The sequence below is a fragment of the Typopeltis vanoorti genome, chromosome 22 (genome assembly GCF_054136105.1).
Source record: "Typopeltis vanoorti isolate ZY-2024b chromosome 22, IOZ_Tvanoo_1.0, whole genome shotgun sequence".
NCBI classification, from domain to species: Eukaryota; Metazoa; Arthropoda; class Arachnida; order Uropygi; family Thelyphonidae; genus Typopeltis; species Typopeltis vanoorti.
Window position 1 is genome coordinate 57,152,102 of NC_143570.1, and position 18,267 is coordinate 57,170,368.

The window sequence follows — 18,267 nt, forward strand, 5'->3', positions numbered from 1 at the left end:
TGCGTGCCTAAATGCAAAACACGTTCACGTAACAGAACCTAAAAACTTTTTTAAGAGAGTACATATAAACTGAAATTAATCTAGTTTCAAGGATGGAGTAACAACTAGAGGGAAAACTTACCGTAGGCTTAACATAAGACTTCCTTCCTATGAAGTTGTCCATTCGTACAGCCATCTTTCTACAGAAAGTTCCAAAAAACGAAATCGAAACAATGCGTGCCAAATGTTAAGCACAACGCAACAGAAAAAAAAAATTAAAATATGGTAACTAAATTTCAGCTCCACGCCATTGATATAGGACGGTTCGTAAAAATAAATATATAGCAAACACATGCACACTCCCTAGCCGCCGAACACTTGTTTGACGGGCGGAAACTACTGCATTCCCTGGCAGGTCGATAGTGACGAAGCAGCCAGCTTCTTGTCTAAAATAATTACTTGCTATTAACCAAATTTAGCTGCAAATTTGATGGTGAAAAAGATCAAAACAGTGAAAGGTACACATATCCTCTTCTGTAAAACAACACAAGAACTAAATCTACGACAAAACAACTAGATACCAAGGATCCAACCTGGCGGAGACGTCCATCTTGGACAGCTACCGCAGCTAGGAAGGAAAAAGAGCACGTGACTCTGACGCACGGCTTATAGGGGCGGTAAGTTAGATGGTGCGGGAAATCTGCTATAGTGACACGACACCGTAATATCAGCTGACAGGCACGTGAAGGTGTAAACACTTTTCATTCACATTCCCAAAATGTTCCATTAGAAACAAGTTTCGAATAATTATAATAAACATTGTTCAGTTACTTCCTTAACGAATAAAGTATCTCAAAAAAATTATATCTATATCTCAATAACTTCGGTTTTTTTTTAATTTTTTTATTCACAATCAAGAGATTGTCTTTTCCTACTCCTGAGTGAATTACATTGTTAATTGCTTTCTGATTAACTAAATTAATAAATAATAAAATATTAACTAATATTATTATTATTGGTAATCTCCATGGAGTCAATAAACTAACTGTGGGAGGCCCACTCAAACAAAAGGTTGGTCGATTGGTAGAGCCTCTGCTACTAATGGCTCAGCTAAGTAAGTTTGAGAGCGGTTAGTAGTTGGAAGGAGCCCAATCGTTCGATGCTGTTGGCGCACTCTCCCTCGATGAGTCTTTGGACTCCCTGGAGGTGTCAAATAATAATAATCATAATGAGATTTGAAGTTATTTACACCACCTGCATTCACAATGCACTCAGCATTGTGAATGAACTCTCCATGCAAAAAATCTAACACCCTTCTTCACCATATCTTTAGACAACTTCCAGGGATGGCCTCTCGTTTTTCCCATCTTAACACCACTTTTTATAATTCCTTCTGTATTAATCTGATAAAATCCCTTAACTTGAAAGTAACTATCATATCTCTTCTTTCCTACTTATCCACTAACCTCTGTAATCCACATTCCTTCAAAACACTTCATAGCCAACACTCCAGAGTCCTGATATCACTTTGGCCATTTGTCTTTGGACCCTCTCTAGGTTTCCACATCACAATGAAAACCAGGTTTTCATTGTGATGTGGAAATGACCAAATCTGAGCACAACAATCCATATGTGATTGAACCAATGTCTTATAGAGGCACCACCACCACTTTATCCCTTCAAGTCAATCTACTTTTAATCGTAGCAGCGATACAATGTGTAATCTTTGCAACACTTGCAATATGCCCTTGGAACTTGAGTCCACTGTCTACCATTACCTCAAGATTCCAAATCTCATTCACTTCCTGAAGTACAGCTCTGCCAATATAGTATGCATCCTCTTATCTCTATATTCCAAAGTGTAACACCTTGCATTTATTAATATCAAAACTGCAACCCCACTTTCTTTTAGAGAAGCATGTACCATAGTTATATGAATTATTTACACAAGGCAAAGGTAATATTTATTTGATTATAAGGCATATATTTCGGTCAGAAACTTACAGACCATCTTCGGTGACCAAAACAGTTGATACAAGGTAGAATGCAAACAATGGATTTATTTGAAATAGAATGAGCCTCGTGATGTTATATTTCCAGTAATGTTATGTTATAACTGAGAAAAAGGTTAATCATAGCCTAAATATATATATATACATGTCGAAAGTTTATTTTTCACTTGGTTAGACTATAATAAATTTAGTTTAATCCTTTTGCTAATGCTTCTGCCTGGTATCTCCACTTCGGCCTGGCTCCCACTGAAGAGACCTCGATAAAGGTCGAAACTAGTCTGAGTAGTGGCCCTTCCCTTAATGCATAACATTATACATATCTGCAAGGAGATGTGTTTTGCATTATGGGAGATACTGAGATAGGAGTGATGTTAGCTTGCTCCACCTTTGCAACAAGTTGCCTGGTGTTGTACTACCTTACCCCAGTCCTGAAGATACTTTCAGGTGCAAACTTTGTTTGCTTACACTTGGATAAAGGATTAAACTAAATTTATTATATATATACATATATATATATATCATCATTCATCATCTTGCATATCAAAGATTTACGCCTAGCATGGCCTGTTCCGGCCTTAGAAGTCATCATTTAAGAGGACGTCCTGGTTTTCTTTTTCCTAATGGCTTGTACTTTAAGGCTTGTTTTGGTAATCTTTCTGTTTTCATTCTTTGAACATGTTCCATCCATTTATGTTTATATTTTTTAATTTTTTCTATTACTGGTTCTTGGTTTAATTCTTTCATAATTTCTTCATTTCTTTTGTGATCAAATAGGGTATACTTTGCAGTTTTTCTCATAAACTTCATTTCTGCTGTTTGTCTTTGTCTTTTTGTTTTATTGTCCAGAGTTCGCTTCCATACATTAAGACTGGTATAATGTATTGTATACTTTTAGTCTGGTTTGTTTTTGAACTAGGTTTAGTTTGAACAGAGAGTTCATTACACCTGTTATTTTTAAATATTTTGCAATTTTTACGTTTATATCTTTTTCATTTTCATATGTGATCATACATCCTAGGTAGTTAAATGAATTCACCTGTTCTAAGATCTTGTTATCTATTACTATTTTAGTTCTTCCTTTAAAGGCCATAGTTTTTGATTTTTCTGTTGATATTATCATACCATAATCTTTGGATATCTCATTTAGATCTAAAATAGCTTTCTGTAAGTTATATTCAGAATTTGTAATTATTATTTGGTCGTCGGCAAAGAGGAGAGTGTTTATGTTTACTGTAGGAGAAAGTATAATTCCTTGATGTAAATTTTTATTCCATTTTACAAGATGCTGTATGTGTTGGGTGATTCGTAGAGTATGACATTTTAAATTATACATGTCATACTCTACAGCTCACCCAACACATACAGCATCTTGATAACAAGTTTCTTGGGGCTTAACTTCATAAAATACCATTCTTGGTTTTAATAACAAGTATTTTTAAAAAAAAAGAACATTATTTGAGCCTGAAGACTCATGGGAGATCCATACAATGTCTATTGTATTGTACCTCTACTCGAAAGCACTAACTGACAAAGCTGACAACAGATTTGGCAACCCATCCCATTTCCACTCCTTCACTGCTCTCAAAAAAATCGAGTCTTCACACACTCTTGCTAACCACAATGTTACCAAGAATAGAATGACCCTCCCTCCCACCTGCTTCTCTACCCCACTAACCAAGTGTTGAAATATTTCCTCTGTATCAATCCTATGAAACCCTTTTAGTAACTAATATGATTCTGTCACATCCTCTCTTTTCCACCTATCAACCAACTTTTGCAACCCTTACTTTCACTTAATTTTTTACTTTTACAATCCAGAAATCCAAAATATGTGGTCATAGGAAGCATTTCACAAACTACTTTTGAGATTAAACTTGCTAAGAAATTATATAATTGTTTAATCCTATATCCAAGCAAACAAACTGTGCACATGAAGTATCTTCACAGCTAGGCTACTTGTATATAGCTGTTGACTGCACATTGATTGCCTTAGAATCACATATGCAAAGCTCATTTCCTTTGAACATGTATATTGCTGTGCATAAGGATCACTACCGGTTTATAATTTTATTGAGATCTTATACATGTGACCAGACCCAGGAAGTTACAGTTGAATTAATGCAGAAGTCATATATTTTCCATATACAAGTAGTAAAAAGGCATATCACATTATTTATCCAAGTGTAAGCAAAATTAATTTCCTTAAACTTGGATAAAGGATCAAACAAGAATATAATTTATTGTCAAGTATAATTTACTCTGTAACTAAGTGAAAAACTTTATACAACTATCTCTGATCCAGAGTATTTTAATCATAAGATGATACACCTTGTTATTACTTATATATAGAAAATATGCAAATTCTGCATTTATTCAATCTTGGTATCTTCTTGGATATGGCTCTCACTGATGGCATTTTAATAATGTTGATCTTTGGGTTTACTTTCTGAGGGTAGAGTGATTCTGCTCAGTGGTAACTTTTTTGCCTGCCACCAAGTGCCCTATTCTGGAGTGAATTAGGTTAGGAGTGCAAAATTCAAAAGTGATCCTTTCAGTTCACTCAGTGAGAGCTAGGGCTAGAGAACTGGAGAGTTAACCCTGTATTTAATACCTCAATAAAAGTTGAAAACAGTTTAGGTAGTGACCCCTTCTAATAATGCATAGCGACATACATGTCCAAAATGAAATGAGCTTTGCATTATGGGATGCTACGACAAGTAAAGTGAAGTGAACAGCTTCTATATACAAGTTGCCTAGTTGTGAAACTTTGTGTGTGCAAACTTGGTCTGCTTATGTTTGGTTAACCACCCAACCGGCCACATGGATCAAACATATTGAAAATATATACTTCGTATCCATATTAATTCTTCTATAATATCCAAATATTATACTGACTTCAATGGACACTTTGCATCCATATAATTATGGACACACTGATATACATGTTTAGGCTGGTACTGTGGTTAAAGGATTAAGCAAGAATATAATTTCTTGTCAATTATAATTTATATAATTGTAACTTAGTGAAAATACTTCCGACAACTATATCTGATACAGTAATCAAGTTGTAGATATATCAAAGCCTTATATACAATAAGAAATGACTTCTTTATCTCTACTTGTTCTTCAATAAGCAAGTAATCCATGAGCTACATTGGCTGCCTTTGTAACATGATATCTGAACTTCAATTCCGTATCCACCAACACCACCAAATCCCTAATTTCATCTATTTTTTGGTGTACTATTCCATCAATGTCATACAAGCTTGTAATCTTTTTATCCCGAAATGTATAACTTTCCACAATAAACATATACCCATTGTCTTTTGCCCATAATTTCAGTCTATTTAAATTAGCCATTTGCAAGATGAAAACCTACTACCACTGTAAGAGACCAGCTCCCTCACCTTCAGTTGAAAAACTCCAACAAAAAAACAACTGAGACTATGGATGGGTAGAAAGGTGAAAAGAAGGAAGAAACTTGTTAACATTGCATCTAAAGACCTGTAGTATATAGTATGAAATGCATACAAAAGGAGATTGTTCCAAATGTGAGCAATGAATAAAGAGGAAGAATTTAATCTGTGAGGATGGGTTGAATACCAGCTGCAAATATTTTAAAGCAACTTAGAAGAGAGTGGTAAAAATCATTAATGCCAATTCTGATGACATGGTATTTTTGTGAAGAGTGTTCACAGAAATACCCACAGGAAATGTAAGTGGCAGAAACCAAACAGGTGAAAGAAAAATGGAGTGAATCAGTGAGATGCACCACCAATCTACCTACTTACTCTCTTCAGTACTGGGTTAGGAACACTAGATAATGCACATGGACATCAGCCCAAACATGGGAAATGTACTTAATGGCTGGACAGACTTGTGATCTACATAGTGTTAACAGCTGTTCAGAAGTAATGCAACAACTGAACAAAAGAGAAAATCCAATTTTTTGGATTCTGAGGAGGAGATATTTGTAATAAAATAAATGTAGCCTATAGAGATACCTGCAAAGAAAGTAATCATCTTGCCAATAAATATATTCCAAATTTCAATCAAATCAGGTGAATGAAATAATACATAATGAAAGAGGAAGAAAAGAAAATTATGCTTTTCAGGTATTTTTCACTATGTTCAAAGTTTTCTGGATTAAATGCTTCCTCATGTTTTGGCAAGCTGCATTCTGTTGTTTCCTTCAATTACAAATGGAAGATCAATTTCATCACTTGGGCTCTAAGTTAAACAAATATGAACAGAAATAGTTAAGTAGATCTCTGAGAACAAATGTAAAAAAGGGTGTTTGTTTCTGGTTTAAGCCATTACAAGGGTAGTCTGAAAAGTTCTCGGCCTCGACCGTAGATAGCAACACTATCGGCAAGATTTTTTTTTCCAAGTTGGTACATCTGTCATAAGCATCTATGTGAAATTGCAGGACATTCTATTAAGTAGTTTGCTTTATACAGCTGTCTGAAGCAAAAGTGTTGTCGGTATCCCTTGAAATGGATAAAATTGAGTATCATGCGGTTATAAAATTCCCTAAACCAGTCTAAGAAGATCATTACCAAATCCAGAATAGACTTCATAATAGCCTGCTAAAGTGATCATTGAGCTTTCTGGTCCCTTGCTAAGGCTGCTGGACATAATTTTGCCCCTCCCTTGTTTCGACCTCTCTCACATCCCTATGGCACCATGGTAGCGTTACAAAAAGATAAGGCACAACTCTTGGCATCAGTCATTCCTTCGGTGCTTGTGTAGATGACCAAGAGATCACTGTCCACAAACATATCACGTCACATATGGGGAGGGGGATGGAAACCAAAAAAAAAAAAAAAAAAGTATTTTTTGTCTGTAAATTTTGTGTATTCTGAAGGACGATTTGTTCTGATAAACACCCAGAACAAAAACAATATTAAACCAATTGATATAATATTAGTTGACGGTTATATCAGATGAAACATGGTGGATGAAGGGTTTTAAGATATGTTCTTTCTAGTGGTTATATCATATTTGCTTTAATATTATTTTTGTTCTACGTGTTTATAGGAACTTTCCAGTCCTCCACCCCTCATATTTCACTACTGAAACTCTTAGGTTTGGTTCTTGTTTTCAAATCATTTCATTTTTTTTAATCAACATTTGTATAGTTCAGTCTACAGTTCACCTCTAAAAGCTACTGCTGCTTTTTCCTCTGAGCTCTTTTTATAAACCAATGTTGGTTATAAATCTCCTCCATTTATCTCCATCTTTTCCTATTGAAGGTATTCCAAAGTCAACATTCTCCAGCCATTTCCACTAGATCATTCTTCTGTTCATCTTCCTTCAATATGAATGACACTGGACATTTTTAATCCATGTAATATGTCCTACCAATTTCTATTTTAATTTTAAAATCTCTTCTCGTATATCCAACTTTTTTTTTTTTTTTAATATCTTCATTCCTTATATCTTACAGCCTGATGTTTTGCATGGGTTTCCACATTCTGTACTTAGCTTTCCCCATCCAGTATTTGTTTGGTTACTGGCCATGTCACTAAGCCATACATCAAAACTGGAATGACATCAGTCTGGCTCTATTTTCGGGTTTTATTTTACTGCAGAGGATTTCTTTCAGTTTTCCAAAAGCTGAATTCTTTTTTTTTTCTTCTTCATAATGTTTTTTCTTAATATAAAAAGATCTTTCAAGGTATACATTCTGTACTTACTCTATTTTGTTATCATCTATTATTTGTTCTTCTTCTATCTGGTTTCCTTTGATATTTGTCATTATTTTAACTTTTTCACATTTATGTATAATCCTACTTTATTTGATACTGTATTTAATTCATTCATCATTTCTTCTAGTTCTCTTTTGTTGTTTGCTATTATTATAATATCAGCTTATCATACATGACTTTTTTTCTTACCATTGGTGTTAATCCCTTTGTCAATCCAATCTAGTTTACTCAGAATATATTTTAAAAGTGCATTGAATAATTTGGATCTCACATTTACACTTAAACAAATTATAGAAAAAAGAATAGAATTCAACCTGCCAACATATATGGCCTTCCTGGATTATGAGAAAGCATACGATCACATTAACAGATCAAAATTAATTAATATACTGTGTGAATTGAAAGCTTCACCTCAAACCACCAAAGCAATAGAATATACAAATGGAAGAAAGCTATATTAAAATTAATAATGAAATAACGAAAAAATTAAAACCAATAGAGGTCTCGTTCAAGGAAGTGGGTTATCACCAATACTCTTCATTATGTTGGAGGTTTAATGGATTTTTTACAACACTCAAAAAGAATTAAATTAGAATTTAATACTTCTTATATTTCGTCCTAGTCACTAGGACATCTATGGGGATTACAAAAACAATTAATGTACCATGCACACCAAAACTTACAATACTAAGCCCAACCACGTGGGTGACACTAAAGTCCTATCTAGGTGGAGAGCCCTCTAAGGGCGGTAGTAGGTGGCCTGGAATGTAAGGTGGGACCTCTGGTGATGAGTGTTTCCCAAATCTTCGGAAGCTTAATGCAACCGTATTTGTTAAGATTTGGTTGGTTTCTGAGAGCTGCTGCTGCTTCTAAGAAAAGTCTCTCTTTCTTGAATTTGCTGTGGTGGAGCATGGTGGTTTTCTTCCATGATACTCTGTGGGTGGTGTCCAAAACATGGTCAGCCAAGCCTGAATGGCAATAGTTGTGTTTAACGATGTACGACTTGTGTTCCTCCAGGCAGATGGATGCTGATCTGCCTGTCTGTCCAAAGTACGCAAGCTTACAGGAACAGGGTACTTTGTAAACTCTAGGCAGAGAGAGAGGAGGGAGCTGATCTTTCATAGAACGGATAAGGGTAGCAAGTTTGCAGTAGTGCTTATATGCTGTGTGTAGGTTATACTTTTTTAGTATCTTGGCTATTTTTTCCGAAGTGCCTCGGATGTAGGGTATGGTGATGGCATTTTTAAAATCTTGTTGACGAGAGGGACGGGGAATGGGGGAGGAATTGATTATTTTTTTGATACTGTGTTCGCTGTAGCCATTGGAGAGGAAAGTTCTGTGTATGTGGTTAAGCTCAGTAGTGAGGACGGTTCCACTGGAACAAAGATTGTTGGCTCTCTTGGTAAGGGTTTTAATGATACCATATTGTTGTGAGGGGTGGTGGTGGGAGAGTTTGTGAATGTATCTGCCTGTGTGTGTGGGTTTTCTGTATACAGTGAAGGCAAGTGTATCATTAGGCAGGCGCGTGACTAAGGTGTCTAGGAAGGGTAAACAATTGTTCTTTTCCTTTTCCATAGTAAACTGGATTCTTGGATGTAGGCTATTGAGATGACCGAGGAAGGAGTCTAACGTGTCTGGGCCATGAGGCCAAATAGAGAACACATCATCTACATATCTTAGCCAGATAGAAGGTTTGAGTGGGGCTGAGTCTATGGCTTGTTTTTCGAAATCTCCCATATAGAAATTGGCAAGGGGGGGGGGGGGTGAGAGGGGGGAACCCATGGCGGTTCCCTCTATCTGCTTGTAGATTTTGTTATTCCAAGAGAAATACCCAGAGTTGATGGCAAAGGAAAAGAGATCTAAGATGTCAGAGGGGAAAACGTTTTCTAAGAGAGACAGAGTGTCAGTTAAGGGAATATTGGTAAACAAAGTCAGAGGGGAAAACGTTTTCTAAGAGAGATAAAGTGTCAGTTAAGGGAATATTGGTAAACAAAGAGGAGATATCAAAGCTTACTAATATGTCTGTATTGTTCAAGGTTAAATTTTCTGTGAGGGCTTTAAAGTGGGTCGAGTTTTTTATATAGGAAGCTGAATTTCCGGTGAGGGGGGACAGAGAGTTGGCCAGCTGTTTAGACAGTCTATAACAAGGTGCATTGGTGGCATCTACTATAGGTCTGAGTGGGGAATTGGGTTTGTGGATTTTTGGTAAACCGTATATTCGGGGGGGGAGCGGAAAGGTTTAAGTTTTTTCGTGACATCAGAGGGCCAGGAGGTTACTTTTTTAAGTAAGATTTTTAATTTCTTAACTTGTGTTTTTGTGGGGTCATGTTCTAGCGAGATGTAGGTAGCGCGATCGCGGAGGATAATGTTCGCAAAGAATTATGCAAAGAAAAAAGTATCGTCATTACCAGAGTGGATAAGGGTAATGCCACAGTTGTTCTTAATGCCAGTGACTACAATCGTAAAATGAACATTATCCTCCGCGATCGCGCTACGTACATCCCGCTAGAACACGACCCCACAAAAACACAAGTTAATAAATTAAAAATCTTACTTAAAAAAGTAACCTCCTGGCCCCCTGACGTCACGAAAAAACTTAAACTTTTCTGCTCCCGTCCACCCCGAATAAACGGTTTACCAAAAATCCACAAACCCAATTCCCCACTCAGACCTATAGTAGATGCCACCAATGCACCTTGTTATAGACTGTCTAAACAGCTGGCCAACTCTCTGTCCCCCCTCACCGGAAATTCAGCTTCCTATATAAAAAACTCGACCCACTTTAAAGCCCTCACAGAAAATTTAACCTTGAACAATACAGACATATTAGTAAGCTTTGATATCTCCTCTTTGTTTACCAATATTCCCTTAACTGACACTTTATCTCTCTTAGAAAACGTTTTCCCCTCTGACATCTTAGATCTCTTATCCTTTGCGATCAAATCTGGGTATTTCTCTTGGAATAACAAAATCCGCCTGGAGGAACACAAGTCGTACATCGTTCAACACAACTATAGCCATTCAGGCTTGGCTGACCATGTTTTGGACACCACCCACAGAGTATCATGGAAGGAAACCACCATTCTCCACCACAGCAAATTCAAGAAAGAGAGACTTTTCTTAGAAGCAGCAGCAGCTCTCAGAATCCAACCAAACCTTAACAAATACGGTTGCATTAAGCTTCCGAAGATATCAGACCTATATTAGATGCCACCAGAGGTCCCACCTTACGTTCCAGGCCACCTACTACTGCCCGTAGAGGGCGCTCCACCTAGATAGGACTTTAGTGTCACCCACGTGGTTGGGCTTAGTATTGTAAGTTTTGTGTGCATGTTACATTAATTGTTCTTGTAATCCCCGTACATGTCGTAGTGACTAGGACGAAATATAGGAAGTATTAAATTCTAATTTAATTCTTTTTGAGTGTTGTAAAAAATCCATTAAACCTCCAACATAATGTCCTCACAGCACTTAAGCCTCTACACAAGAATACCAATACTCTTCAATATATATATATATATATATATATATATATATATATATATGTGGAAAAAATTTCAAGAGTGGAAGGAAAACAAGATCATAGGAAATAAAAAATTAACCAGCCTTTTGTATGCTGATGATCATCATGCCTATCAAGGATTAAGGCCTAAAGTGGCCTGTTCCAGCCTTAGAAGTCATTGTTGAATCTCTTAAGAGGATGTCCTGGTTTTCTTTTTCCTAATGGTTTGTAATTTAAGGCTTGTTGTGGTCATAGGAATTAAAACAAGAAATAAAAAATTAACCAGCCTTTTGTATGCTGATGATCAAGTTATTTTTGTTGAAAATGAAGACCAATACAGAAAAAAAATACATGTATTGAACAAAACAATAGAACAGTATGACATGAAAATCTCAAATAAAACGAAATCAATGGCATTAGAATAAAAAGCCAAAAGGCTAGTTTTCTGGCAATTGAATAGATATTGAATGGATAATAATCCTATATTTTTATATAGCCAGTAAGTGAAACTCAAGATCGATAACTACGATCTATGAGTTTCAATGCCGAAAAACTATCGGCGAAGGCAATTCGAAGTAAAGGTGGAGCAAGCTCCCTCACTATTCTTGATATTCTCTCATAATGTAAGACACAGCTCCTAGGAGATGTAATACTGTCATTACATTATGAGGGGAGGTCACTACCCAGACCGGTTTCAACCCTTTTTGAGGTCTCATCAATGAGTAGGTAGCCCTAGAAAATATCAAAACTTAGTGAAAAGAACTTACATACCTTCACTATACGAATGCCATAAAGGTGTGCTTGTATTATGTAATTAGAATAAAAAGCCAAAAGGCTAGTTTTCTGGCAATTGAATAGATATTGAATGGATAAGAATCCTATATTTTTATATAGCCAGTAAGTGAAACTCAAGATCGATAACTACGATCTATGAGTTTCAATGCCGAAAAACTATCGGCGAAGGCAATTCGAAGTAAAGGTGGAGCAAGCTCCCTCACTATTCTTGATATTCTCTCATAATGTAAGACACAGCTCCTAGGAGATGTAATACTGTCATTACATTATGAGGGGAGGTCACTACCCAGACCGGTTTCAACCCTTTTTGAAACCGGTCTGGGTAGTGACCTCCCCTGTTGCATGTTGCTCTTGTCGATGATATTGTGTCTCTGGGCAAAAGCATGGGCTTGGAAATTCACAATGCTGATGTTGAGGATTCCAGTAATGAGCTCACCACGGAAGAACTGGAACACCTTCAGAAGGAGCAGCAAAAGACAGAGGTGGAGGAAATGTCTTCAGACACAGCGGAAGGGATTGGGGATGTTCTTAGTTCTTTGATCAAAGAAATGTGTGCGAAATGGGGTGAGGTGCAAAGTTTTGTGGCAAGATATCACCCTCGCAAAGCTGTAGCAAACCGCATCATAAACCTTTTCAATGACAGTGCCATGTCTCACTTCAGAAACATTTTAAAACACAGGCAAAAACGAATCTCATTGGACAGGTTTTTAGTGAGACAGAGGCTCAGTGTGTCTCAAGCAGAGTCGAGTGGTGCCAAGAGACAGAAAAGAGAAAGAGGAAAAAACCCCAGAAGGACAGTAACCTGATGTTTTTATGGAAGGGGAGACTTCCTTACTCACCTCCTTCCAGTGAGTAAGATATAGACAAAGATAAATTTTCGTCTATATTTTATCTATTTATTGTGTTTATTCTTTTTATGTAAGATTTTATGCATTTTCATTAGGTTTGTATACGATCTTATGCATAAAGTACTGTTGTAAAGATTTAAATAAGCATTCATCTGGGGTTCGGGAACGGATTATTCCATTTTACATTAATTCTTATGGGAAAATGGTTTCAGTTTTTGAATGAATTGGTTTGCGAACAGCCTTTAGGAACGAATTATGTTTGACAACCGAGGTTCCACTGTATTAGTCTTAAGGGAGATTATGTTGATAAATAAAAATAATTTTGAAATTATAAACGAGGATATTAGGAAAGAACTTGACATTGTCAACATCCAGGAATGCGTTAGCAGAGCTAACCTCAGGTGGTATGGTCACTTAAACAGAATAGGCGAGGAAAGATTAGCAAAACAAGTGTTCTCTGCCAGGTTGGCAGGAAAACGACCCAGAGGAAGACCAAGAAATAGATGGATTGATATAGTTCAAAGTGCCTTAGACGATAGAAATATAAGATCTGATAATGTTGGAGTCTTGACAAGTAACAGACTGATTTGGAGGAAAAGTGTAGATAGGAAGTTAGTAATGATGTTAATTTTTCATGTAGTACTATCATATCCAGTACACCCGTTGAGGGTACATGGCAGGAATTTGATGATGAAGTCTCTAGTTGCCAGCCCATCCTCATTCGGTCATTATCCAACAGATACATGTTAATGGAGTGCACCATTTGAAGGCGAGGATTTGACATTGTATCAGAGGCCATAGTCAGTTCTCTGCACTCCTTTTAAGTTATGTGGAAGTCTCCTCCCAGTTATTAAGTTTTGATCCTTAAGAGACGATGCTATTCAAAAAAACATTCATGCTTTAAAATCTCAATATCTCAACCTGATCCATTCATTACCTGAACATACACACCATGGTAATGTTTGTAGTGTATAAACAATAAAAATCATTTCAGAACATCATCATTATCATCAAAATCCTGGCATGTACCCTTAGGGAGTTGTACAGGATATTATGATAGTACATGAAAAGTTACATCATTACTAACTTCCAATCAACAATTTTCCTCAAATTACCATATTTACTCAAATATAACTTGCACTTTTTTTCAACAAAATTAAAGTTAAAAAATCATGGTGTGAGATACATGTGGGGATTTTTGGAAACTAAAGTTTTTCAGGAAAAAAACTAAATTGACGTTTATAATTAAATCCTCAGTATTCATTATAATTTGAACTTTGTCATATTATTTCTAAAATGAATGCATTTTAGAAATTTTAATTATCAACATTATTTATGCAATCAGCCACTCACCTTCATCACGCGATATATCTCAATCTTTTGCAACAATGCCTTTGTATTTAAATTAATTATTTCTGACAAAATCATGTCCCAAGCTCTCAAAATCCAGTTGCACAACAGTTCTAATGATGGTCTGTTAATCTTAATCCTTTCCCTCCATGCAATTCAAGATCGAGTAGAAGTCAATGCACTCACTCCCACATTTCCGTTGCTGGTTGCTTCCAAATCTCTATGCATATGATTGGGTGTGGTATTAACAAAAGATCATGTGACTTAATGACAAAGGCAAGCTGACGATTGTTGACTTGAAATGATGATTCTCTTCAACTGAATTCCAAAATATCTGAAACTGCCATAACAAAATTCACCATCTATTTCTTAAAGTTTTAAACTTTTTTCTTTTTTCGTGTGTGAACTATATGCAAAATGTTTAAATTTCTTTTTTCATAAAGTAAAATCAGGGGTGTGAGATATACGCGAGGGCGAGTTATATTTAAGTAAATATGGTAATCTGTTATCTGTCAAGACTCCAATATATTTGTTTCCTAAGGCACTTTCTACTGTATCAATCTACCAAGATCTTGGTTTTTCTATAGGTCATTTTCCTGCCAGTCTGGCAAAGAACTTGTTTTGTTAATCATTCCTCTCCCATTCTGTTTAAGTGACCGTACCCACCTGAGATTAATGACATTGTTAGCACACATTCCTGGATGCTAACAATGTCAAGTTCTTTCCTAATATCCTCATTTTTAATATGATACTACCACTGATGCCATCTGTTCCCCCCCCCCCAATCTTTCTTAGAACTCCCATATCTGTGGTTTCCAGTCTTTGGTCAAGTGTTTTATTTCTAACCCAGCTCTGAGATCCATAAGTTAAAACTGTCTCATATACACCTAATCTCTCTTATTCCACATAAATTTATTCAATTAACTTCCAAAAATACCAGCTTTGCTAATTCTGTTATCTATTTGCACATTTAATTTACCATTTTCATTACATTTCAGAACACTAAGTAAAGTATAAATCTACTTCCCTGGAATTGCAACATCCTTAATTTCAAGCTGGTAAAACTTTTGTGATTAAATTAATGAATAATTTAGTTACTGACCACAATTTAGCCATGTTAACCTTTTGATCTTCCTCATCCAATAAGAAAACACTAATTATTTACATGCATGCATAATGTTATAATAATGTTGATGAGGAAATTCACTGGTGGAGAGACTCCCATAAGCTGATGAAGGCAAGCTGATATTTTTTGCTAAAGGATTTTTTAACACAAGATAATTATTATAAATCAGTGTTATTATTTAAAAAAACAATATTCTTGGAAATAAATTATATTCTTGTTTCCAACCATAGTTTACCATAGCATAAACAAACAAATCTCCCTGCAGGGCACCTTCACAGCTATTTCTACAGATCATGCGACCTCACCACAAGTTGACCAAAGTATCCTATATAGTAGAGCACATCTTTCTCACCAGTTTCAATCTTTACTGAGATCTCAATAGGAAGCAAGACCAACGGTAGTCATTTTTTCACATACAAACAATAAAGAACTGACATGTGATCATTTTTACACAATGGATTTGAAATGGTTGTTGTAAATATTTTTTGTGGATTGGCTAGATGGCTAATTACTTTTATTTCAATAGCAATATCTACAATGCAGCTGCCTATAACAATGCTATGCATTAGAAATAATTTAAGGGTGTCTAGGGTATAAGATTAAAATGATGAGCAGATATTATGAATGCAGCAGAATCACACTGGTGTTTCTGACTGTTTAGGGACCATCTTTGTAAGGTTGAGTCACTTATGAGTTGAAGCTAGATAACTGAAAGGAAATTTCCACATAGCCTACAAGGAATGCAGCAACTGGGGCTTCTGATCCAACATCTACTTCTAACCTTCAACATAAGGTACCCATTATGATGATCAGTACAGTAACGAGGATATGAAGCACCTGTGGCAAGTGTCTAACTTGTGCCCCCTAAAAATTTAAATGTAGCAAGTTAAATTTTACTAAATGCAATATGTTAAATAGTTACTATTAACCTTATCAAAATGAGTTGCAGTGTGTTGCAGAATTTGTGTGTGTCTAAAGTGGCGTAATTCCAAAATTTAAAAATACAATATAAAATAGCGGACTTTTATATCTATTTATTCATTTTTATTTTTTACGTTTTGCGCCCGTGGCGGGAGCTTCTTTCGCCACGCACTCGTTACAGCACTGATGATGATCTATTTGAACCCTGGGATTTGAGAGTGCTGTTCTGATGATAGCATTAGCATACTATCCATAATATTCTAATGCTATCATCAGAACATAATAATACTATCCGGATGAGTAGCATTATTAATAGGAGCTGCAAAAAAAAAATATATATATATATATATATATATCGAGGGACCACGTAACCTCCAGAGAGCGCATTCCCTAGGTGTCAGATAGGGGGCCCACCAGATATGGTGGGATGTTCCAAATATATTGAATAAGGACTCATGGACCAAAAGGTGAAATGATCTTGATTGTGTCCGTGCGGTTAGCCTAGTGGCTAAGCGCTTCGCAACCATATGCCTGGGGAAGGAGTGTCCTAGGTTCGATTCCCATCAATGCCATGAAGAGCTTATGAATCTTCCTCAGCCATAGCCAAGTTAGCCAGTCTTGGGCATGGACAGCAGGGTTTTCCCCAGTTTATTTGGGTTTTTCATCCCGCAAGCAGGCAAACCGGCCCCATGAACACACATGGATACAGTCAGGAATATTTAAGACAATCCCTCCAGTCATATGTCTGAATTATCAGCTATGCCAGTCCCAAGCACGGATAAAAAATAGGGGGGAATGAAATGGTGCCGTACCTCCCTGTAAAAGGGGCTCATGGCAGTTGAATCACCATACAAAATGAATGAATGAATCTTGATTGCAAGGGAAGTGGCACTCCCATGGTCCCCTTGCTGAATCTATCCTCTTCTTCCTCTACTTTGAGGAAGATTCACTCACTTTAATCTTTCCTATAAATAAATAAATAAATTCCTTGTGATGATACTGCGTTCCCCCTATTTACGGGAGTTCACAGTACCATCTAGTCCCCCCAAATTTTATTCGGGCTCCGGAACTGGCATAAGCTGACGAATCAGACCTATGGCTGGGTCAGTATTCCTGACTGTAATCCGTGTGTATTCTCGGACCGGTTTGCCTGCTTACAGGATGAAAAACACCAGATAAACTGGAGGAAAAAACCCTACTGTCCACGCCCAAGACCGGCTAACTTGGCTATGGCTGAGGAAGATCCTTAAGCTCCTGACGTCATTGACAGGAATCGACATTAGGACACTCCTACCCCAGGCATATGGTTGCGAAGCGCAAAGCCACTAGGCTAACCGCGTGGATCTATCTATACACCGTTACATACAAATTTTCCATGGAAGCAGTGCTGCAAGTCATCAGGTGTTATCTGCTTCAATAGCGCTGCCATTTTCTCCTTTGCCTCATCCACTGACTGAAAATGGGTGCCCTTCAATGCAGATTTCAACTTTGGAAAAAGATAAAAGTTGCATGGAGCTAAATCCAGCGAGTAAGTGGAAAACTTTCACGTCACTGAGAATGAAAAAAACAAGAATGAGCAAGTCAAAACTGAAGGCAATGCTGATAGTTTTTCTTTTCTTTTCTTTTATATCAATGGTGTGATAATGGTTGAATGGGTACCAGAGGGTCAAGTAGTTAACAAACATTATTACCTTGAGGTTCTGGCCAAGCTGAGAGAACGAGTGAGGAAGAAGAGACCCGATCTGTGGAAGACCAATGCTTGGGATTCTCCATCAGGACAATTCTCCAGCCCACAGTGCACTGTCTGTAAAGAAGTATCTGGCTGATAAGAAGATCCACTTTACTCACTGGACTTAGCTCTATAAAACTTTTACCTTTTTCCAAAGTTGAAATCCTCATTGAAGGGCACCCATTTTCAGTCAGTGAATGAGGTAAAGGAGAAAATGGCAGTGCTACTAAAGCAGATAACACCTAATGACTTGCAGCACTGCTTCCAACAATGGAAAATTCGTGTGCAACGGTG

At 36.7% G+C, this 18,267-nt stretch overlaps 1 protein-coding gene across 7 annotated transcripts in view; it reads right to left on the reverse strand.

Annotated features, from left to right (window-relative positions):
- The window catches only part of LOC150094432 (protein alan shepard-like), a 725,446-nt gene that overhangs the window by 513,149 nt on the left and 194,030 nt on the right, over positions 1 to 18,267 (reverse strand). The window contains exon 1 of one of the 7 annotated variants that reach the window (XM_090411874.1): positions 122 to 588. The exons of the other annotated variants lie outside the window; for them this stretch is intronic. Within the exon in view, the coding sequence (XP_090268000.1) occupies positions 122 to 175 (54 nt within the window). The 5' untranslated portion in view covers positions 176 to 588. Of the gene's footprint in view, positions 1 to 121; positions 589 to 18,267 lie in introns of those variants that run through there. 7 annotated transcript variants of the gene reach the window in all.